Here is a 26,084-nt window from a genome sequence, read left to right on the forward strand (position 1 = left end):
AACAAAAGTTAGTTACTGAAGAAATAATCAGCAGACGGGGCTAGCGTGGGAAGTCATCTGTTATTAATAAAGAAAATTTAAATGAGATGTTTAAAATTTGATTTTAAAATTTATATTTTCACCTAATTTTTGAGTTATTTCCTTGTTCAGTTTGCTGATACAAAATTACTTTAATTTTGAACAATGGTATTTAAAGCGATTTGCTGCAACATCTTATTTGGAGATAAACAGCTGCTTTATCGTATCTCAACTTCTGGTGTTTTTGATTCCCCCCCGCTTTGAGTGCTTTATGTCTCATCACTCGGAACAGAAACATTTGTCACTAATCAAATAAACTTATCGAGAAAGAGTTATCAATACGGTGATTTCTGTCATCTACGCTGACGCGAACTTGGAAATACGTTTTGCTTTATTTATCCCGATAACAGCTATAATCTCCGAGATTTAAAATACATTGAATTTTCTTTTCCTTGAATAAATTTCTTACTCCGTTTTTACCGTTGATTGACTAGCTTCTTTCAGTCGGAACAGCAATGCATAAAACACACAGCGCAATTATGTTTGTGGAAACAACTCCCGTTAATTTACTGTAATATTTATTTTAAGCAAAATATGTTTGTGAAAGATAGATAAGATGATATGATTTTACGAGCCACGAGAAAGGATGCTAAACGTCTTATCAGCCCTTTTGATTTCCCTTTTGGATTGCTGTAGTATTTATTTGAAGCAGAGTTATGTAAAATAAATAGTAAAGGTAAGATACATCATACTTCCCTTTTTATTTCGTCTTGCCTGGTTTCTCTTTCAATGATGTTTTAAGACTGCATATTCCCCGTTTTGTAAATACATAAATTTTGAATTATATTAAACGTCAAAGAGAACTCTCATATGGTAAATTAGGTTAGGTTATAACACTCAAATTTTTGTGAAATATTACGACTTAAGAAAGCTAAGTTATAAATTAAATAACCTTACTGGATATTTTTGTTTATTATTTTAATCATCGTACTGTTTTTATGTCTAGGGATTACTTTGACTATATTTCAGAAATTAGTATTCCTCATTATTATTCCATTAGCACTTTCCGCCAATACAAATCAAAAATTCTGTTCCCTTTAAATATACTATCTGACGTCAAAACATCAGCAAGTAAAATGCCATTAATTCCAATAATATACATCTCAAAATATCCTTCTTTAATGATAAATTCATTACTTATTTCATTAACGCACCCAGCAAATAATTTTAGTATCCCATTGAATAACTTAACACTTTGAATCATAAAATAATGTTATTCAAAATATTCAGTGTTCAGTATATAACGTTTCTACAACATTATCCTTCTGACAAAGTACTGATTAAAATTTCTCTTTTATATAAATATTCTAACATATACACTTTGCTCAGCTTATAAAAAAAACTGTTAAATTTATGGCCTGTAAATTAACAGATTAGCGTTAAACTTCCTGCTGCGTTAAAAAAACTTCTTTCGTGTTTTAATATTAATAAAATTTAAAATTTCAGTTCACTAAACAATGCAAAGCACAACCACTCCATTAAAAACTAGAGGCGGCTCACCAGTGGCCGAGAGGTAAAGTCGTTGAACACTGGTATTTCGGTCCGAGGTTCGAATCCCGCGAACGGGCTGGCTGCTTGTGCGTTTCCCTGCTTTTCTCCATGTGTAACATGTATACGAACCAGTTCCCCTTAGAAAGTCCTCCACGAAGGCATCCCTTTCCTTAGGCAAGACAGCCCTTGAGGCTTTGCCGTAATAACATAAACTAAACCAAACTAGAAAATTAGAGGCATAATCTGTATTTATTTCTACTATGCACTAAAAATTTTATTTTTTGTTCTTTACTTGCTTATGTTCCTCCTGAAACTTTTAAATCGAAAAATACATTATCTTTGTATTACTTGTTTACTGCTCTTTCCTTGCATTTTAGGAAATTTAAATAAGATATCCGTATCTTGGCTTAACCTTATTGCCCGAGTAAAGACGAAACACCTTCGTATTTATTTATTAATTATTGTTCATTGAACGAGAGTTGGTTTGTTCCCCTTGAAAAGTCAATTAATTTCCGATCAATGACAATGATTACATGCATTTAATTTAATTCTTGCCTTTAATTTATTCCTTTTACAATTGAAATTTTGTTATTCATGATTTAATTCCAGTCTCCGTTAAAACATTTTTAACAATTAACTTTCAAGTTACTTCAAAACATCTTTCAAAATATAACTTACTAGTATGGATTCACTCTTTTAAGATAATCCTACTATAATTATACTTAGGAGATAATATAATAAATTAATCAATATTATTTAGTAAATAAATTATAGGCTCACTACTATCTGCGCAAAAATAAAAGAATCATACTTTTTTTCCAAGATGTGTGAAAAACCTAAGCCTTACTACGCCAAATTTGTTCCGAAAGAGACCGTTATGCGATTTATCGCCTCATTTTATCAAAGCACCCAGTAACTCAATAGAAGGTTTATGCACAGCTCGCGCTTTGTAAAACAATCACCGCTGCTTGCGGGATCTAATCTGACATAAAATGCTGATGTAGAGTTGAAAGTGATTTAACATTTGAATTAACAAAGATAAGCCCTATCAAAATTTTCCTCAGTATTCTAAATGCGCGGGCCAACAGAAGGCTGAAGTCGATCTAAGTAATTCTGAGAGCTCGGTAAAAAATACCACGAAGGTCAGTGTCGCTGCCAAAAACTCTCTCCATAGCTCCAAGAACTCTTTGACTACATCCTGGCGGGAGACGACGAAGGAAAAAGTGATAATACAGGTAAAATAATAATATAGTAGCTCCCATTTGTTTTCGGGCACCTGAGTTTTTCAGTTTTATTTTTGCAGATTTCAATTCCTAAATATTAAGAAAATGACTTCGTTTTTCTTTCAGGCAAATTTTTTATCATCCTTTTTAGGACCCACTTGTTTTCGAAAACGTTATTCGAAACATTTTTGGTAAAAAAATAGCTTATTTAAAATGCTCTGAAAATGAACTCACATAAGTATTCGGATACTTTAAAGAAATAGTTGATACTTTAAAAAAATATGAAAATAACGGGACATCCAAGTCTTCTTTAGATATCCTTTACCTAAACTAACACTTTTCATGCGCTTATATACCTAAAATTACACTTTTCATGGATTTGACTAATGTTTTCGAGTAAGAATATTCCATTTTGCTCTATTCATCCATAAGAATTACTTTTAATAGAGCTTTCGAATAAATGTCATATATACGTATTTTCCCCCTCCAACCCACGCCATGCATGTTCTACAGGATTTAAAACCGAAGATTATGAAAGAGTTTAATAACTTCAGAATAGTTGTATGATAACCACAAGCAAACATTTAGGGTTATTATATTTAGGCTCATTATCCTCATAGAATTTGAATATATTTTATATTCCACATTTTCCTGCAGGTGCTTTCAGATTTTGATTAAGTTAGCTACTTCGCGTATATGTAACATAGCATTCGAAATGAACAACTCAATATTTACTACAAATTCATTGATGTAACAAATATCTGTCGTTCTACTCCTATGGTTTTAAAAAAAAAGATGTTATTTACCTTACAGTTTATCGTTCAATAATACATTTTCATTGTACAAAATTGCATTCATTCGAAGAATTCAATTTGTATTTTCCTCTGCATAAAACTGAATGTAGAGAAGTTGGATGCTTAAACGAGCTTCCACATTTTCTCAAGATCCCGAGCAAGATTATCCCTCCTTTTCAGCTTCCCCCGTGAAAAAAAGGGGTTGTAAATTTACGAAATGACCGCATATAGGCTGATTTCCAAATAACTTCTAGCCTAGTGTAAAGAAGATGGTGATGTTGCTGGAAACAAGAACTCATTGATATGTCGGTACGTTATTAAACTTGTATTGATAGCCCTAGATCAGTCTTTGTTTAGCTACGTAAGTTTGAAAGTGTGTGATTATTTTAATAAGAATAACATGGCTAGTATAATTCCCACTAAGGGGATTACTGAAGCGGCAGGGATAAAGAGAGATCATCATCTCGTGCCTGCAGTGTGAGCAAAATAGCAATAACACGTGGGAAGAACATTGATGTCGCGCTTGGTGAGAAAACAAAAATAATAAATAAATAAATTAATAAATAAAAATGGCGTATGGTCGAGTTTTAACAAGTGGCAGAATTGAATGGAAACGCAGAACAGAGATGTAAAATACAAACAAGATATGTAAATATGAGAAGTTAATATTATATACAGACCCTGATAAGAAGTTTTTGGAGAAATTTTAGAAACAGTTCTAAAAAAGTAAAAAGAACAAATGTAAGTGTCCTAAGTAGTGAAGTTATCTTTCAAAGAGTTGAAACAATGAGACTATATATTATAAACATCGTCAATAATTTCGTAGCTCAAAATATTAGGAAAATAGGCATGGGAGCAAATTTGAGCTGCCAAAGAGGGTCTTGTTGTTTGTTGTTGAGTAATACTCACTTGTCTGACCTATTGTGAGCCCAAGCCCACGAAATGCCCTGTGGCAAGGAGCACAAGCTACGCCTGTCGTTGGCCTTGAGCATCTTACAGGTGACAAAGCGATTTAGCTCAACTTTGATGGAACCCGCAATTTTGATGGAGAGCATCTCCAGGGGACGGATCCGAGAGTCTCCCATCCCTCTTCTCCTACCACCAACCTCTCGAGAGTACTTACGGCTCGTATATTTAGAGTGCTCCCATGCCGCAAGGACACTATACATTTACAAACATCCACGCCTTCTCCGGGATTCGAACAAAGCACTCTGCTATAGCAATTTTTAAATTTTCTAGTAGTGAATATCATTAATAAGCTAATAATTATTATCTGAACCTTAATTTTCTGTACATCAGAACTACTTGCAACTCACGCTAGGCGTAAAAAAGTATATTGGCCTTTTAGTAGCCATTAAATTCGCCTTTTTTGATTCCGATTCAAAGCACAATAGTTATCCAATAATTGCAGCAACCACGTTAACCTTCGGCTTTAATTAACCTTCGACTTTGATAATGACATACCGGATGTGATTGCTTAAGATAGCTTTTGATTCAGAATTACTCCAAACTTGTTGACATGGAGGACTTATCTCTTGGAAGAAATAAACAGGAGCCGGTATTACTTCGAGATTTTCTTCTTTCGAAAAGCGCTTGAGATTTATTAATGTTAAAACTAATCTTCCATATCCTGTACCACAGCAAATACTCGATGTAATGGAATGGCTGGTTTTATATCCAAAGGAAATGATAGTAGATTCCTTTGTATTTTGTTAACCACATAGAACTTTTGCTTACAAACCACGGATTTTCCGAAGATTAGACACAGAGTCTTTGTAAGTAGGTGCTTTTGAGTTCGGATTTAATATCGTTTGTAATTTCAGCTTGCATACTACAACGGCAGCGAAAATAAAGTAAGCAAGTCCCCCCCCCTTGTTTTAGACCGAAATGATAGAAATTGGTTGCTATCCAACCAGATATATAGTGTATAAGAAATGCGATTCAGGATATATGTTTATATTGTTTCAAACTCTTTTAACAGGGACTCAAGCGTTTTTAATTTTTAAATATTTCGCCATCTCATATGATTAGGAAAAGGTTTTCTCGTTATTTGATGCAGTCTATGAAACTAATTAAGCCAATAAATAATCAAAAATCGAAAATTAATTTCGATTAATTTGAAACATAATGCTCACTAGACTCTCACTTTCATGTCTACGTTCAAGGAAATAAACTAATAGCTATAATCTTTTAATATTCTACGTAATACTTAGCTTTTTTGAAATATTTTTCTCTCCGACTTTTAGTATTCCTTACATTGTTTCCATTTGATTGGTGTTTTAGAAAAGGATTTGAATTTTTGTTATTATTTAATATAAGTATTATGCATGGTAAAGATCATATTTTAAGGATTCTGAAAAGTTCTTAGAGTATAAATTAGCTAGTTGTTCAGGAGAAAAAAATACTGCAACTCATATAAAAAAGTACATTTTATTCAGATGTCTATTTTGTCAAAAATTTAACTGAAATCTTCTTTAATTATTAGTTTAACAAATTCTCACTTTCCCGTTCAATGGTAAAAAAATGACGGTTTACCTAACCGTTCAGTCGTCATCAAAAATCGTACCTTTCAGATGAGCGATGAGGGTAAAAGTTAAGTCACGCAATTAGATTATTTTGGAAAGACATTAAACAAATAGTAATTTTTATCACACATAGTAATTTAAGCTACTGTTATCAACCGGTGGTATCTGATCAGCACATTTTTCTTTTACAGGCTCCAGCTCTTTTTGGAGATGGCTTTGTTCCAGATTGACCCAGTATCCACGATACCCAGCATCTTGGAGCGGCGTGGTCTTCTTTACTTTTCCGCATTTTGCGTCATCGTTATCATCATTATAGGTCTAACCGGAAATGCCCTAACCATCATTGCTCTCGTCCGATGTCCACGTGTTCGAAGTGCCACGGCTGCATTCATCATCAGCCTGAGCGTGGCAGACTTCATCTTTTGCTGCATCAATCTTCCCTTTTCAGCCTCCAGATTTATTAATCAGAAATGGGTACATGGTGACACTCTTTGCGTCCTCTTCCCCTTCCTGAGGTACGTTAACGTTGGCCTGTCTCTGCTATCCATCACTGCCATCGCCATTAATCGATACATCCTCATAGTGCATCCCTCACTCTACTCAAAGGTAATTCTTAATAATTTGGTTCGCCCATCTAAGTTACTTATATTTAAAAAAAAGTGTTCATAAATTTAACTATAATAATGAAGCATATAATTTACATATATTATTTTTTATATAAAAATTAATTTATTTTCAACTCCGGAGAAAAAGAAAAAGAGTAGTGAAAAGGAACACAAAGATATTAGTTGAGCATTAAGAACAACATGGCAGTTTCCGTTGTAAAATACCGATTACTGTTCTTCCGTTTTTAAATATATTTTTCAGTTACCGTATGCAATAAATGCTTAGCTAGGGCATGTGGTAGTTTACACTCTTTTTTAATAGCTTGATGAGATGCGCTCTAATGCTATATATGCATGTTAATTATTATCTTTACGACTGTGGCTGCTACCCTGTTAATCGGCGTTATTGCCTTTTCCATATGTTTTTTACAGTAGCCTTTAGCTTGTTTTTATTGATTGCATCCTATATATTTAGTTTTCAAATTCCCTTAATTACATTTTAAAACTTTGAAATCCCATTGCATAATTTATGAATGCTTCAGTGAAAGGAAACATATCATTTGACTTTCGACTGACCTAAGCTATAAAATCATATTTTAGGCCGCCTCATATTTTAGGCTGCTTCCGAATATATTAATTCTTTCAGGGACGTAATCCTGTGTAATGGAAGGCGCATGTAAAAGGCTCATTATAATTACTGCAGTTATCCATTTTTCTAGTTAACTGCTTTTGCAGCAAATACGCATCATTTGTCGCTTTTCAGTAATGATTCCTTTCTACGTGCTAAAATTTTGCTTAAAAATTTTAAACCCTTCATCAGCTTTTTGATTTGCAGCACTACAAATAAAAAACATAAAAAAAAGATTTTCCCCCAAAAAATTGCATTCATGCAAATAATTTTTTTTTCCTTATAGGTTTATCGGAAACGGTATATTGCTGCGATGGTTATCTTCATCTGGTGCTTTGCAACTGCTATGATTCTTCCCACATTACTGGGAAAATGGGGAAAATTTGGCTATGATCCGGCTATTTTGAACTGTTCCATCTTGGAAACTAATGGACAATCTTCCAAAACATTTCTTTTTGTCTTTGGATTCGTTGTTCCGTGTTTGGCCATTGCAATCTGTTATGCTCGGATATTTTGGGTAGTTCGAAAAAGTAGAACTCGAGTTCAGAAGCATTCGACGTCCGAGACTAGTGCCCAGCGAAAGGATAGAGAAGCCAAAAGACGAAAGGAGGAATGGCGAGTAACGAGGATGGTGCTTATAATATTTTGCTCCTTTCTGCTTTGCTATTTGCCCATAACTATCGTAAAGGTAAGTCTCTTGCCTCCTTTCAATTTCTTGGTTAACATTTCTGTTCTCTTAAACAACATAGGAGTCTTTTTTCTCTCGTAAATAAAGTGTTTATTTGTTACAATATGCTTTCAGTTATTCCCTGAGTTATTCTTATAAAGGCATGATTATTAAGTTTTGATCCCCCAAACCATCAGTTACACGGCTGAGAGGGATATCATGTGTCATGATCCAAAATTGTTTTTTGAAATCTACAGAGGGATATCTTCAATTAATGTAATTATCATTAAGATAAAGTATCATTAAACGTTTAAAATATCCTCACATTTTCAACTTAATTTAAAGTTTTATAATTTCCCATTGCTCATATCGTCATTAAATGAGGATAAGATTATGACTGAAGACGTTGTAGAGACATTAGGTACTTTGGAAGCAGGAAAGGTGAAAAATGAGCAACCGCCTTCGCCGAGAATAGAACCGCGGACCTCTGGAATACGCGCCCAGGGTGCAGACCAAAACACTACGAAGGAATGCCAAGAAGGCGGGAGAAATACCTAATAACGTTATGCTTCTGAAACAGCGAGTTTTTACCTATTAAGTACAGCCACATTTAAAATGAAGGGAAATTAAACTATAATTGGATATTTTACGTGCTATTTAAGATTTATATTTGTTAGAGAAAGTAAATGAAAAAGAATCACAGATGTATAATTATTTCATAAAACCATCTACTTTAGAGTTAAAATCTGGTATGATACTCTTTATGATAAATTGCACACATTGCTGTGTACAGATTCCACATTTCTCGTACAAATTCCACATTGTTGTGTTGTTGTAAAGTCATGTATTAGAAATATCAATATTTATTTAAAATGGTAACTAATAACTTGAATTTGAATGACTCTAAAATTTCAATAAAAAAAGCTTTTGCTTTTATATGCAGTAAGACTTTAGACAAATTAGAATTACTAGATTTAAATACAATTTACCTAGGCAAGCCGAAAAATGATATCAGGCAGTTAACTTATAAGGTATTTCTCCCGCCTTCTTAGCATGCTTTCGTGGTGTAGTGATCAGCACGCTCGGCGCGTATTCGAGAGGTCCGGGGTTCGAGCCCCGGCGAGGGCATTGCTCATTTTTCACATCTCCTGCTCCGAAATAACCTAATGACTCAATAGTGGCGTCTGAATTAAAAAAACGGTGTAGATGATGATTCTCCACCACCAGGATTTGTCGATTGGGTCCGGTAATCCCTAGTCGCCCTTTAAAAGGGTTGGTATATAAGGCTTTTCTCCCAACTTCTTAGCATGCTTTCGTGGTGTAGTGGTCAGCACGCTCAGCGAGTATTCGAGAGGTCCGTGGTTCGAGTCCCATTGCTCTAGCTTCAGCTATATCTTTTTAGTTAAGATTAGTTTAGTTTAGCTCTTAGTCTCTTAAGTTCAAGCTCGAGTGTCGGCTTTATTGCACAACTCCAAGACGGAGTTCTTTTACAACTTATTGGAATAATAAAGGGTTATTTCACCTTTCTTACTTGTTGTTTCCTGTACCATGAACTCAAGCGATTATTCGCTTATCAGTTCTTAAGATTCTTCACACTCAACTGTAATTTTAAAGTACAGAGTACAGAATCTTACAGGCAGTTTCTCTCTGCTTTATTACTTAATTATATTCTGAAATGTTTATTTTAGGTTTTTCCAATAACTTAAATTCTGCGGTAATTTTATTAGTAATTGCAAGGTGCAGAAGTTTTTACATTTAATTTTCTTGTTCGAAATTTTCATTTGAAACAGATATAAGTTTATTTCTGATAGGCTTCTGTTTTAATTCTCTACTTAAAGTGCTTTGTTTACTGATGTGAGAGTTTTACCGATTATTTTAAGCAAGAATTAATATAAAAGAATATTTAGACAAAGAAATTTGATTTCACTCTGTCACAAAGCCTAACCCAGATTTAATGCTACCCAAATGTTACCTTGAATGAGTTGAATACAGTTGAGCTTAATATTAAAAATTGCGTGAGCTCAGATAAGAGTGCCTTGTAGGATTTTCTGTTATAAAAAAGATGCCTAGAAAAATTCTTTTACTCATGTGGCACTTTACAAATTGAATGAGAAACCTTTGCTTTTCTAGATATTTTAATGGCACCGAAAGTCTATTTTGTTACAATTACTTTGGTAAGGTCTAGCTAAATTAAAGTTACTTTGCTGGTTAGATCTTTACTTGAACTTTGAAGCTACCATTCGCCAAGTTCAAACTGTATCAATAACAAGACGTGAGAAGGCTGTAAAGACCCTTTTATTCAACTCAAGAAGCAATTTACAGACTGCACTTTTAGTGCTTATAAACTTAGCCAATACTAATTGCTTTGTCTGCAACTCAAAATAGAAAGATAAAATTAAAACTAAGTTAAGTAATCATCGAAGCTGCACAGAGATAATTAATGCCAGTTGGCTCTTACCCCTATTACCGACGTATACAAACCGACAATTAAAATGCACGGCCGTAAAATAGCAAGCTTAAATCAGAGAAACAACGTGGTCGAACGGCAGAACACGCTGTGTCTGAATTAACTCAGACTCCAGCTTAAACACCTTTCTACCCTACTTTACATATCACGCGAAATCTGAAATAATATTCTGGAAGGAAATGGGAAATGAGAGAAGATGGAAAAGCTAAGTAAATGAACAAATCTGGTTAACTAAAATAACATTTCTTTTAACTTTATTGTAAACGTGCCTTGTTCGCATTAGCATCACAAAACTTCCTGAAAAGCAGAAGTGAAAGAAATTAATTCTTGTGTATTTTATGTTAATTCTCTGTCATATTATAGAAATTCTTACATTACTCCAAGTCTGCGATTATAAACAACTTCCTTTTCGAAAGATTCGTACATTTTTGAGACATTTTAATATGTAAGAAATTAATGCTATAAAATAAAAGTGTTGAGAAGTAAGAATGGACTAATTTTCAATATATTTATTTCTTCAAGACGACACAGAATGTTTATGGAAGGCATTTATGGAAGTATAAACCTGAAGATAGGAATCAAATTAACTGTACTTTTAAAATTAAGACTACGTATAGGAAGAATTTTGAAAACAACAATAAACATTAAAATAATCCTGAAATAATACTAAAAGAAACAATAAGGTAAATGAGAATGTAGATATATCCTGATAATAATTTCGCATAATCTTTTCCCATAAAATAAAATCGTCTACATGTTTATAAAAACGCGACTAAAACTAGTGGTTTTTATTATATTTCTAGTTAGCACAGTACTAAAATGCGTGTTTTATTGGAAGTCGTTTGTAAAGGAGTCTGACATCCCACTAGGATTTGAAATGCGTTAAAAAATTAATTTGCCTAAAGTATTACATTTAAATCTGCATGATTATTACATTATTTTCCTCAATTTTCTCATTATCGTTCGAAATAAATTAAAGGAATAAGTATACATTTTTAAACAACTATTACAGAGTGACGAAGGTTTTCTGCCTGGGGCTCAAAAGTACTTTCGTCTAGCTTTGTTAATATATTTTAGGGCATTTCGAAACCGAAATCATTCTAGAAAGCAATAACATAGTTTTCTTTCAAGCTGTCATAGCTAACAACATAAGCAGATCTGTAAAAATTTGATATACAAGATGTTTGAAAAAGCTAGCTTTAATTTTTTTTTTAAAATATTGATCATAGAATCCACATACTTCCAATTCAAAACTGTTTGTTTATTTAATCGAATATAGCGAAGTGCGTGAGGGCTATCTCGTTTAAAAGAAGGGATAATCTCAGTAAGATTTTCTGAAGGAAGCTGGCTCGCGCTCACTTGGAGAAACTTCGAGTGGATTCTTGCAAGCAGCCTGTATGTCGGAGCTCGAACATGGGTGGAACTACCGATGCTCAGCGGTCTTATCCACTTAACAACTGGTTATTAAATTAGAATACTCTTTACAGAAGTACAAATAAAATGGCATTGCCTGAGACAAGGTATTTTCTGTTTATAGTGCAAACGGAATTCAAACAACTTTCGACTAATTAAGACACAATAACACGCCGAATAAATACTAATTCAGAAGTCAAACAACAAAAATCAGCGTTAATTCACAAAATTTTCACAGGACTAGTTTCGATGGTTTTACCGAACCATCATCTTCAGCTGCAAAACCGCAAATGAACAAGATAGGAAATAATGTTTAGATAAGATAAAGCCTGGACAAGAATAAGCAAGTGGCGCCATCTGTTGGCGAAACCAGAACTAAAACATAATTTCTCTAAAAGCCGAAGGCAAATTTGGATTGGAATTAGGATCGTTAACTAGAACAGAAAGATTTTTATGAATGTGAAATGCCTCTAGAAAATCCAGTTCTCCAATGGAAGATGTTTTTTGAATAATTTTGGCAGCAGAAAAATTGAAAGTGTGATTTTCGGACCAACAATGTTGAGCAACAGAAGACTTCTGTGTTTCCTTTTTTCTAACATATGCCTCATGTTCCTTGACGCGAAATTTTAAGGCTCTCTTAGTTTGGCCAATGTAAATTAAACCGCACTGGCAAGGAATCCTATAAATACCCCAGGAATTCATATCCGGAATGGGGTCCTTGAGTATAGAAGTTGGAATTTTATTGATGGGAGAGTAAACAACCCGAAAGTTAAATTTCTGCAAAATATGTGCAACTTTATAGCTAATTGATGGAAAGAAGGGAATGACAACAGAATTTTTATAATCTCCTAAAATAAGAGTGTGGCTTTTAGTGTGTTGAGATGAGAATTTTTTAACTGCTTGATTAATAATGTTGGGTGAAAAGCCCCTGTCAATAGCTTTTCACTCCCTTGCTTATCCTTTTACCTCCCATTGTTCTCGGTTATGGTTTCTGTGGGATCACCGTTTTTGGAATTTCAACATATTCCAGAAATATATTTCAAATCGAACTACGTTCAAGCATTTTCCGCGAACTTTTTCACGTAGATAGAGTTCGAAATACGGAACTTCCTATTTATTAAGATTTTACTTTATTAAACTAAAAACAAATTGCTCCACATCTTTCAAAACATTCGCAATTTTTCTTCAGAAAATTTTCCCCATTTAGAATTCGTATTGTGGTCGCGTAGGTTGTTTTTTATTGCTTTCTCGTTTTTTTCTATGTGTTCGTGAAGTTCTTATTAAAATTTCTCACAAAGTGAGACAAAATTGCATTTTACACGGCTTTGGAATTGGTGCGAATGGAAATTGTCGAAACTAAGTTTCTTTAACTTGTCTATTACTTATCATTACAGTTCCTCTTTATGAAAAATAAAAGGCGATAACTATTAGAAAACTACATTTTGTACTGTTCCGTAACTCGGACTTGCCGTATGCATCTAAAAAGTATTTAAATTCAGAATGATTTCACAGAGCAGCTATACTTTTTCGTTTTAAGGAAACTTAATTTTGAAACCAGCTGAAGTTCTTTTGAAAAGTATTTCTAAACTATTTTGCTGAAATATTGAACGCAATACATCATTGCTTTAAGTAAATTATTGTCGTTTGGAAAATATTACCTCAAGCAATGGCGATAGTAGTCAGTAGCTGTTATCCCATACCTTTCCCCTGTCAAACCCATGTTCGCGCACTTAATAGAGCGATTAAAAATCAGTAAATATCTATGAAGAGGAGATGAAGCGTCGCTCTACATTAATTTTTCTGTAAGCAACTTTATTCTCAAACTTTTAGAGCTAATGAAATGATAAACTGTCACTTCTAGCATGAATGATCATCCTGGTCTCTAAAGCTGACGCCTTGTGAATTTGGGAATGCGGTATATGACCGATACTGCATAGAACAAACAGCCTGTTTGCCGGCACAAGATCGACAAGACAACTTAAAAGCCGTTTTCAATGCTACGCCGAGTCGATTAAATGTAGCATTTGTTTCACGCCATTCCAGTCCACCGATGCATGCCTACGACTACTCTATGAAGGTGACAAATGAGCAGTAACCATTTTATTCATTATTATATCATTGCCAAAATTCTATTTTAGCCTGTCGAGCCTGTGTCAGTATCTCTCCTACTCCATGTTAGTTCCACGTTTGTGTTAATCCCCCGAAGTGTTGATATCTCACAGTATCGGTCTTTATGAATGTAACCCGTGAATTTTAGTTACGTGGCTTCCTGGGTGTGCAGATATCACTCAGAGGACACTGAAAATTTTTAAAAGACGCCATTCAGCGGCATGTATCAAATATCGCTAGACGAATGTTATTTCTTCTCTTCATACATCTTTTCTCGTCTTCACACGGTTCGCTTTGATGATGGCTCCCATATTCACCATTTACCGTAAAATATTCCCCGTTGATTTCCGTCTGAAGCACCGCCAGAGGGATATAATTATAATTAAAAATACAGCATAGTAAGAATCTTTTCAAACTTCATGTAATTTTCTTAATATGTCTTATTAAGTTAAAATCTCAATTCTCTATTTTGCATAGGCAAAAACAATTAGCCGTTTAAAAGAACCGTGAATACTTCAATTCATAATACTGGAATTTTCTTTTAGTAAAAATTTTTATTCCAATTAAAATTAAGAATTTTTATTCCAATATTTTTACACTTTTTTTTCCGTTAAATAGCGATGTTTGTTTTCACCAAATTAAATTTCTTATAATTGAATTAATTTACTAGCTGTTCTCATGAAAGAGAATTTCCTAACTGTAATATCTTTTATACTAAATAATCAATAAAATAGTAAAGCACACAAAATCTATCTGCCTAAGGGAAGAGAGAACTTTGGGGAGGACTTTCTAGAAGGAGTTGCCTTGTATTCACGCTACGCGTGGGGAAAATCACAAAACCTTTCACGCAGCCAGCCCGCTCTCCAGGATTTGACTCCGAGATGAATGACCAGTGTTCAGGAATCTTATCGCTCGGCTGTTGGAGGGCTTAATAATCGTCAGCTAAATGGATTACTATATAAAATTTCTTATACTTACCTAGCATCCGTGTTACGACAGTGAAATCTAAGACGATCATCGATGGTTCCAAGCTATTATGACCTTCGATGGAAATGGCCAGTTTATGTTACTCAATACGTTTATTTAGTTATACATTCAGAAATGCTGATAATTTTGAGAACTGGTCGCTGGAGAGATTTCACTGTAGTAGTCTCGTCCATCGTTAATTCTCCTTGAAGAATAAACTATTTATATTGGAGATTTTGATCCTTTTCCAGATTTAATGTGCAAGAATTAAATAATCTTCGAGAAAGTTGTTTAAGTGTTCCCTTCAAGCCAGTTATTATTCGTAATTATTGCTGTAATTAAATAATTAGTTAGCACGTTTGATATATGATCGTTATTATATTGCGCTTCACTAAATGAACTCTGGATATTATAGATTAAAATTATATAATTTTTAAAATAAGATAAATTTATAAAATGGAGAAAGAAAAATATTCCCCCGATGTAATATGAATTTAATGATTAAACATATAAGTGAATAAATAATGGCTACTGCGATTTAGAAGTATCTGGCTGAGAAGAGTAGCCTAGGCAAATGCGTTTTAGAACTATCTTGGAAAAGGTTCTATAAGTATCTTATTTTATAGGATAACTATAAAATCGGTCATCCAAGCAACGAATGACATTTTAGATAGAATAAGGAGATTTTTAAGTCTTCATGCATCATTCTTAAGATAAATGTTTAACAATGGAATTAGCTTTTCTCTCTTTAGGGAAGCTTGTTCTGCAATCTTCAAGATTTTCGCATTCTCGTTTTTGACAGTTGCTACAAGATTATGGAAGATAGCAATGTGTTTTGGAGATTTCATCTCCTAATATTACCCCTTATTTTCATGTCTTCTTGATGCGAATCAAAATTCATTGGAATTTCTTTGTTTTCGGCTTCGAAAGCCATTTTGAATGATCGAGTAAATTGCTCTTTACATTTCCTGTGCTTCATCTTCTGCGGGCAGCTCTGTTAGCAAAGTAGTAAATTGATGGTAATTGCAAATTTATGAGGAAACGGCAATAATTCTTCACTCTTGAGTTTTTCCATGCTGCTTACTTTCATTTCTAATTCATAGGCGCTCCTGTAATCATATAAGTCATTCTTCTGTTCGTATAGAAATGTTAACGGCCTTGCTTTAGAACGAAGTGGTTAATGTTCTCAAATGAAGACTAATTTTGTTTTGATCCTCGCATTATATAATCAAATCAATTGAATAATTTATTTGCCTGAATTGCTGTTCAAGAAAGTTTGTATTCCTTTTGATAATCCATTGAAAAAAGTAAAGCAATCAATCTCAATAAGCAATTGTTTCAATTATTTTTTAATTTATTTTAATCCGAAAATTTATTAGCAGCAGAATTCTGTTATTTCTATATATTTCGATGTAGTTTATGTATTTAACTATTTTAACGTACATTTAGATATTCTGTTATTTTGATGAACCTGAGCCCCGTCTCAAATCCAGAACGTCCATTAGGCAAGGAGGTGCTTTTACCCTCTAAGCATCTAAGCTATGTGGAGCTCTCAAGCAGACCAGAATCCTCATGCTAATATGATCTTAACAAACTATTTTAAACGGGATATCAGCGAGTGCACTATTTATAAATTTATTAATGAATGTTAGTAGTATGGTTCATAATGTTTTGCACGAAAATACGGAATAAACGGAGGAAATTACGTAACCTTGCATATAAGTCTGGATTTCGTTAGGATGGTCATAAATATATATACGCTTTCTTGAGCATTTTAACCAGTACGAAAAAATAGAGATAATAAATTAAAAGTCGCCGGAGGAGCTTAAAATCATTCGAGATTAATTCATGTAGATATAAGTAGATTCATGCAGATATATCTGCAAGATTCATGCAGATGCATTTATCATGAAATAGAAATTATCCTAACTGATTATCAGCAGTCAGTAATCCTCTAATTTCTAAATCTGTCCATCCGTAACAGTGCCTTAGCTCTTCAAATACGCTATTTCAGGATTAATCAGAAACCATAATTCAGCTCTGCGTTAATGAGATCACACCACAATTTCCGTATAAGTCTTTTTTTGACACTTACATACTTGCATTGCGCATACATTTGGCACTGGAAAACGGAAGCGAAAGTATGGATGAAACATGAAATTCGAGAGAATTGGAGACATTTAGGCATAAATAAGATGAACATGTGAACCCATCAGCTTCTTTTCAAGGTCAGCAATATTTCACCATGCTTTGCATTCTAGGTAGATTTTTTTAAAAATATCGTATTGTAGTTATCAATAAGATTTTCTACGTTAACGATCTAGTACTCATTGCAAAGCTGTCTGCTTTTAGAAATAGAAATGAGGGTAAATCTTTTTCTCATTACGTCTCATTCTGAAAAAAATTTAGCATTAAATTATTTTTCTTGCATTAATTAAAATGCTGCTGTAGACATTCAGATTTTATATTGTCAATAAAATGAGATAAAAACGAAACTTCAAATGTAACACCAAATGTCAAAAGAAACGTCAACATCAAAGTGACTGTAGGAAAGAAATTTTTCAGGAAATCTATCTAATTAGTTTTAGAGTCAATTTAATTTTCCTCAGTATTCTTTTCATTTCTATTTCTGAAAATACCATTATTTTTTAATTTATTTTGACCGAAGGTTATTTTGAAATTGGGTACAATAGAATTGCAGTAGCGATCCCATACAATTGTTTGCTTGCATTCTTACGTTTTAGTTGATAGCACATACATGTTCTCTCTCAGTCGCATCCCCCCCCCCCAACATTTTAAGTCTGTTATGTTCAGTCATCAAAGTTTCAAAAGTTTTGTAAATTTTCAAGCTATTTTTAGATATATTTGTATGAAATAAAATTACTCGAGAAAAACATATTGAAAATAAATGCTCCAGCTCCGATATTTAAAATTTATCTTTATTTAAGTTTTATTACATACCGACGGTGCAAACTGCAACGCGAAATGTTTCACCTTCTCTTTTAGATTAAATTTATAAAGAACAGAAGTTGTTCTCTGTAAGTACAAAATTTGTACTGTAGTTAAAGAAATCAAATATCATACTTCTTGTTTTAATATGAAGCAGTAAATTATTCTTTTGCTAATACTAAATATTTATTTTTAAGCTAATGTTACATTCTCTTAGTACTCAAATTTTCCTTTGATGTAGACTAAGACAATTTCATCCGCAGAAGTGATGATGAATATTACATACCGTCTTACTTCTAAATTGTTTCCAAAAGAGTTTTATTTCAAATTCCGAAAAATTGCCCAAATTTGGTCCCTAGTATATGACATACATCAGTGGCTAAATTGCAGAAACCTTTAAAAAAGTATGCATTTTTTAAGTTTAATATGTTATAATACTGTTGCATTTTAGTATTATGCTAAAACGCTACATTATTACATTAGCAGCTTGATTTGGAGCATGATACAAGGCACTTTATTAAATAATTTAACATTTTCTTAAAAGTTACTTGCATTCAACTGCAAGAAGGCATTTTTTTTTTTTAAATTTCGCACAATTTCCATTAATACTTTGTTGGATAATCTTTTGCTCCGACTGGAATCTGACAACGATGTCTCACCAGGTAAACCAGTGATTTTTTTACCATCAGGCTTTATAAATACGATATGTGATTGTATAATTGCTACTTTAGTCTATGGATTCTGCCTACAAACTTCTTCAACCGCCTCCGAAAATTTTCACTTGAAAATCCACACATTCCTGTAGAAATACGAAAGTCTTTTCAACCTTTACAACCTTTTCTGTAGTACATCCTCACAGCGTAACACTAACTAGATGCTTCACAGTAGGTGTTATGCAATCAGGAAAGCATAATTTCTCTTATTCAAACACATTTTATTCCATCACTATAATATATAAGTATTCTGTACCATTGTTCTAAAGACCATTTTTTAATGCCTTTAGTCATTCTAGTCTATCCTGGCTTTGTTTGGGGCCCCATCAATTGCTGCGAAATTTAAAACCGCTGAATACTGGCACTTCGACCTGGCTTGGGTTCGATCCCAGGAAAACTGGCTGCCTGCATGGTTGGTTTTCGCAGTTTTTACTGTGTATAACGTGAGTACGAGCCAGTTTCCCTTAGAAAATCTTCTATGAAAACATCCCTTCTCTTGGGCAGATAGCTATCGTGGCTTTGCCACATTCGAATAACTTAACCTATCTTGAGAAAGAATTGTTTTTCCTTGAAATTTTGGCATTTAAACTGATAGGAATCGTACAGTATTGGCATTTATGTTTACACCGCTTTCATATAAAACATTGTCTTCTGCCACTCAAACACAATTTTTAATTCTTCTGTAGCATGCTGTTGTGGATTTTCTACCATTATTAGTTTAATTTTCAATAAAGTGAGTGTTTCACTATCTACTCCATGTCTCAGAAACTCTTTCTTTAATTATATTTCCAGTAATTTTGTCATACATACCAAATGTCATAAAAATGTCAAATAACAAAACAGTTTTGCGTCTGTATTCATGCGAACTCTTTTTAATTTCTTTATCATTCTAAACAAACTACACACCTTCTCTAAAGAAATAGCAGTTGAAAAAAACACTAAAATGTGCTGATCAATTAACTGATGATTAAACAAGTAAATAAGATGTTTTACAATTATTTGTAGCAGCGAAAGACGTGAGCTCACTTCTCCCAATACCTGACGGAATCCATTTTGTGGCGTTGCAGCAAATGATTGGCTTACAGTTTTGAGCTTAAAATATCCACTTTCTTTATATTAGAATAGCTGAGTTTCCTTGTTTTAATTTAGCTATAACTATTAGTATAATAGAAATAATTCACAAGAATCAACTGCATTATAACTTGTATAAAATTATCTTTGTAGTGACTCACAACTTCTTAGGATTCTCTTGAAAACTAACAAAGCTATGCATTCAAATTTTAAAGCATGTATCTTCATTAAGGTTTCTACAGTTTTGGCCATTACTATATTTATTCAAAAAATAATATAAATTTATTCCGATTTTACAAGTTTTAATTTATGCAAATATCAATATTATAGACACAAAGGTAGGCTGAAATACTAACTGAAAAGCTTGGCTTTACAAATTATCGATCCATCAGTGGCCGAAGCAATAAAACCTCTTGAACAGTAGTAGTTTTATCCCGGCTACTTAAATGGCTGTCTGTATGGAACCGTCTTGACCCAACTGCGTTCAAGGCGTATACGAAGCAACGAATTATCTTGTATAAATCCTGTTAAAAAATTCTCCACTAAAACTGCCCTGTTCTTCAAATAACAAACTTTGATCGTTTTACTGCAATGTATTTACTTCTTGTATGTACTCAGATTACAGGACTGTTTCTGTGTGCCAACCCGGTAATCTGAATCCATGAAAGATTTAGGTTCAATACCTGACGATAGCACATTAATTCTTTCAGATGTGATTTCTGACTAAAGCACAGTGAATTTTCTAAGTCCTCTAATCACCACACCAAAACTTCTGCTGTCACACGATTTTTGTAATTCAAAATTGATAAACGGCCCTTCGTCATAGACTAGATGTGATCTGGAAGTAGTGAACGATAATGCGTCAGAAGCCTAGTCGCTCTTGTGAGAAAAAATGTTAAGAGACAAAAACATTCCCTCTTATTTTTTTTTAATAGTAATCAGTATTTCTCTTTGGTAATCTGAAGATCTGGGCTGAATTCCTGGTGAAGGCTCAGAGAAATTTCAGGTAATTCTTCAATCTAGAAATCCCTAATTTGAAAAATACTACAGTCTGTCCAAAAAGTACCTTTATGACTGTGAATAAATAAATTATTAAACGCCGTAAAAGAATCACACAGGATATCATATTATGTAAAATCTTATTTCAAATATTTCAAGAGGTTTGAAAGTCTCTAAAGTTTAACTTCATGGTGACAGTAATATTGTATACAGTTTCTCCATGACAATTCCCATTTCCAACAATTACCTTACCTTGAATTAAAATTATTAGTAATGGATCAAAATATTAGGAAATACAGTAATGCTTTAAGAGCAAGGCTAATATTGTATTATTGTTATTGGGCATCGAACTTTTACCTTCCAGTGAGGTATTCTAGATGTTTTTTCTCCGACACTTAAGCGTTATGATTATTTCATTCTAATTTTCCCTGTGTTTTTAATCTGACAGACGTATGAATGTATTCTGTCACAGATTTAGAACGTATTTAGTGTTTACATGAATAAGGTTAAAGTCAATTTACTTTAAAACTAATCTAACCTTCTAGCCTAAAAGATTTTCGTTCCGTCATTTGTTAAAATATCAGAGCACTAGGTGAAAGTAACAGAAATAAAATTAACTAAAAATGTATTGCTGACTTAAATTTGAAGTACATAACTAATGAACAAAAATTTACATTCGTAATGAATAATGGGTAACAGAATTTCTAATTTTTTATAATTCACAAGTTTAAAATTCAATCCTAGTACATGGTTCCTTTCAGTTTCGCGAACTACTACTTAATATTTAATAGCAAAGGGAAAAAAAACTCACCAACTTGTAGAAAAGCAGCAAGCCCCCGGTTCTCTAATCTATCAAATAAGCAAACGCGTAAAACTCACTATCGTATGAATTGCATTGGAATGAGAATAGAAGAATTAAACAGTAGAGAATAATTCCAACTTTAAAGTAGTAAATACATTTTGAGATTTGGAGATACGATTAAAAGAAATTAAATAATAAATAAATAAGGTTAAGTAAAGATTAAATGAAGGTGGATTAATTATTTAAATATTTCGTTTTCGGTGATATTGAATGCCAGAATATATTTATGTTTTCAGAAATACGTCAACTTTTAGAGGTGCTTGCCAATCAGATGTTTCACTGCATTCATTATCGAAATAACACGTTGTTATTTCTATAACTGTTCCCAATAAGTGGAATTTAGTAATTAATGTTACAAATTTGAAAGAAGCACGATTGTTCTGATCATGGGAAAAATCTCTCTCCATTTCGCTCAGTATCATTTCTATACTCAATTTCAGTTCTAAGAGAGCACTGTTTAATTTTTCAGGTATTTAAAATCATTCTAAATACAGTATTCATTGATTAATGTGTTATCAGAGAATTTATCTTCCACCTATGGATTCTACATTGCTTTCAAAAGTTTATTCCTTTAAATTTTTTTTAGCAATTTAATTTCATTATCCATTTTTCATGCAGCTGCAATAGAAATCGAGAAGTATTTTTGTAAACGATACTTTTTTGCGGACCTTTCAAGCTTTCGGAAACTTATATCTGGAAGGCGCGATTATCTAATTTTTGAATATATTTCTGATTCCACAAAAATATCTTCATAGTCGCATAGAACTACACTAACGAAATTGATGTCAATTGTAGTTACAAAATCCGGAAATGTATACATAAGGCTTAACATCATTCAGATCATATCTTAAAGCCGCAACAATTCATTGAGATGTGGGGCTGTCCTGCGCCATCGTGTGATCACTTTAATTTGCAATTGAAAATGACAGTTTTACTGCATTTAGCTATGGCTAATTTAAAGAAATTGAAAAATATATTTAAGTTTTCATTTTAACTAACATCATTTTAAATTTGTTTTTAATTAACATCATTTTAAATCTGTTTTCAATTAAAACAATTTAAATTTGCTGTAAACATATAGAAAATACGAAATCAAAAAGGCAAAAAAGCAACCTTTTATGAAAATAAGAAATTATAATAATTACTCTATAAGAATTACTTATCATTAAAGCAAGAAATTTTCTACAATGCTATTTCATCAAAATCAAATGAAACCAACCATATGTAGTAAATACGTTTGAATTTAGCGACCTAATTTAATTCTTTTCCAGAACAGAAATCGGAATTTCCCTGCTGAATTTAAAGTTTTCCAATTAAAATGCTAATAAAACACATTTATAGTGAGAGCTGTGTGTGTTATTCGCTCTTGGTACGTTGATTACATCTTACAGCCGAGGAGTTGTATAAAAGCGTTAATTTATTGCCACCATCTTTCTTTTGCTCTCACAAGTTAACCATTTTATTTGGCAGCCACCTGCAGATTCACTCACAAATTGTGCACATTCTATTAGAAAACTGAAGAAAATTACACCTGGAGATAAACAGGTTTTGTGAGTAAAAGGGAGAAGAAAGACGGGAGCATAATATTTTCCTTTCTTCAGAAAAAAGTACTCATGTTCTCATCCAACTAAAATACTATTAAAGTCTTAATGATTTCATATAAATGAAACGAACCAATAAATAAGGCCCTTCAATATATATTTATTTTCTCATTACAACATGGAAAGGCGAAATATAAGCAATCGCTTTTCATGTTAATCTGGGAATATTTCTCCTTCTAAAAGCCTATATAAGAACTAAATCCCAAATTAAGCTATCACTATGCTTCCTCATAAAGTATTTGTTTCCATTTATCATATTGTGACAATAATCAGCCTGTTTTAACATACTTAAGTAGATGTCAAACTCTTACCAACTCGAGCAATACAGCACGAAAATAATCCAATGCTATGCTTGAATTAAACAGGGTGTTTTTTTTTTTTTTTTTTTTTTTTTTTTTTGTTTGTTTGTTTAGAAACTAATCCATGGTTGTATCCATTAGAGTAAGACGACTCAACGCTATCGCGCCTCTTAAAAACTTGACATGAGAAATAAATGACGCGAACCATGTTGTTTGAGAAGTTGTGCTCTTTGGAGTGCAACAACATTTAATCCAAAAATTTATCTTTTCTTCTTTTTTTCAATGATTTTAGGTTTCTGACCAGCATGTACAGCGTCCAGAGTTACATATTGTTGGTTACCTACTGATCTACTTGAGCGCTTGTATCAATCCAGTGATTTATGGCATAACAAACAAACAGTACCGGCAAGCTTACAAGACAGTACTACTGTGCAGAAGGCCTCGAGCGCTCAGCTTCAGCGGTGGCAGCCCACCTCAGCAACAACATGACGATTCTACAGGGGTGCGTACCACAATATCTCTGGTCACTTCTGTTCCCAGTGTATCCTATGGTCCAGACTCTGTGTTTGTGGAGGAAAAAACGGTTTGAACTTCACGAACGTTTCAGGAAAGCGTAACTATTTCCCATCAACTACCTCTACTAGTAAAAACAAGCCATAATCTATAATTTATTCGCATTCTATGGATGAAATATATCACTATATTCGCGCTACTTTATTTTAGCATATTACTATCTTTCTTCCCTTAACTCGTAGAAGTGTTAATTTGTCCATTAATCTTGCAATTCATTTTAAAATCTTCTTCAGCCATTTGTGAATTTGAATTTCTCCATCAATCTTGTAATTCATTGTAAGAACTTCTTCAGCCATTTATACTTCTAGTTTAATTTTTACTATCATTGTCACATTAGCTGAGAGAACTGAAAAGTTATATTTTGCATATTATTCTAGAGTAGAGCTTTCTGTTTCTTAGCAATTCAAGGCAAAATTAAATACTTAAAATTATTTTTTTATATAAAACAATAAAAAGTTTACGAATCTCTTTGTGATAGTAGAAGTACTTCGAACTTTTATTGTGACGTTATCGCAGTTGATTATGTGAAAATGAACAACTATGTTTGCCTCAGAAAACTGAAGGAGGAAAAAGATGGTGTGTTCCATGCATAGAATATTATTTATGATTGTAGATCACGTTGCTTCGCTTGTAATTTTTAAGAGGAGTTCTGAGGCATCAGATAAATGTTATTTTTTTTTCATTAACCCATGTACTGAACTTAATAAACATCAGCCATAACTGGAAATCAGTATTTATAAAATGTATGTGCATGAAGATTCTTCTAAGAGCTCGAATTACAAAATCTTATGCATACATAAGTATTCTGAATATGGGTCACATTGACCTTCAAAGTGCCGTTTAGTTTTAGTTTGTGATGTTGAAAAAAATACAAAAAAATGTTTTTGTGATTTCACCTGTAGTTTTAGCTTTGTGTTAAAAACTTAATCATGGCTAAAGCAAATTTAAGCGTTATATATTCTAACACTATTTTCATGAATGATATATTGTAATTTGCGGCGGTGTTGGTGATAAGGAACATTAACAGTAACAAAAATGCATAGGTAAGAGATCATGAGGCAGTTTAGTACGAAACTTCTCAGACTTTGGGCGACACAATTTAACAAAGATAAAGCATTTAATAGCAGTCAAGTCTTCGAACAGTATTACCTCAAAAAGTATTATAGAAAATGGCATTTCATTTAATGTATTTTATGATGTGTGTGTCTGTGTATCCATGTGTGTGTTCATTTTTCACGGTGCTGGGTCAGATTGTTCATATCACCATTGTCTCAGTGTGGATTGCTAAGCTGTGTATATATCATTTTTGTGAACTACGTGTGAACTTAATAACGAACTCCGCTTTTACTTACATTGCAGATGTTACGGAACTTGAAAAGTGAGGTGAATTAAAAGAAAGAAGAAGCAGGGTTGTAGCAACTTTTGATACTGCTTTTATATGACTTTGTCTTCCTACTTTATCTGAGGTTTAAATGAGAAGATGCATTGTTGTTTATATAATATATATACTTACTCATAATAAAAATTTATTAGTAAAATATTAATTGTTGTTCTTTGTCTTTCTGATATAAGTTTTGATAACAAGTTTTGTTTGTTGAGCATTGATTCACTCAAAGAACATTAATCGCTATTTTCTGCATTGTTTTTACGCTGCATGCAGTAACAGATACCAACTGGTATTAAATTAAATAAAAACAAACTTGATTTAAGTTTAATGCAAAACAGAAAAGAGTCAGTAAATTCTGCTGCGTTAAAATAATCAAAGTGACGTAGAGCTGATAAACTAAATTTATTCCAAAAAAAAAAAAAAAAAAGCTTTACACTTTGCCAGTTATCAGTGCACTGCGATGTAAGACAAGCAGGCATATGAAAATAAATATTTTTTACTAGCATGGGGGCAAAAAAAAAACAAATAAGTAAACTTCATCTTAAAGATACGGATAAGGTTCATCAATACAGATAAAATGAAACTTTTAAGTATAATGTTTCATAAATTCAAGTACATCTAAGTTGATGTTGCATTTGAAATGTGAATAAAATTCGCCATGACA

The 26,084-nt window shown here is 32.9% G+C and overlaps 1 protein-coding gene across 4 annotated transcripts in view; it reads left to right on the forward strand.

Annotated features, from left to right (window-relative positions):
- The window catches only part of LOC118199916 (G protein-coupled receptor moody-like), a 48,293-nt gene extending 22,716 nt beyond the window's left edge, over positions 1-25,577 (forward strand). For 2 of the 4 annotated variants that reach the window (XM_035371793.2, XM_035371790.2), the window contains 3 exons: positions 6,303-6,717; positions 7,631-8,032; positions 23,753-25,577. In XM_035371793.2, coding sequence (XP_035227684.1) covers positions 6,322-6,717; positions 7,631-8,032; positions 23,753-24,049 — 1,095 coding nt within the window. In that variant the 5' untranslated portion in view covers positions 6,303-6,321 and the 3' untranslated portion in view covers positions 24,050-25,577. Of the gene's footprint in view, positions 1-487; positions 755-6,302; positions 6,718-7,630; positions 8,033-23,752 lie in introns of those variants that run through there. The other 2 variants (XM_035371794.2, XM_035371791.2) reach the window with 2 other exon arrangements.
- Positions 25,578-26,084: the final 507 nt, after the last annotated feature.

The sequence above is a fragment of the Stegodyphus dumicola genome, chromosome X2 (assembly GCF_044657685.1).
Source record: "Stegodyphus dumicola isolate Sdum_Otavi_A_Nest chromosome X2, ASM4465768v1".
Lineage (NCBI taxonomy): Eukaryota > Metazoa > Arthropoda > Arachnida > Araneae > Eresidae > Stegodyphus > Stegodyphus dumicola.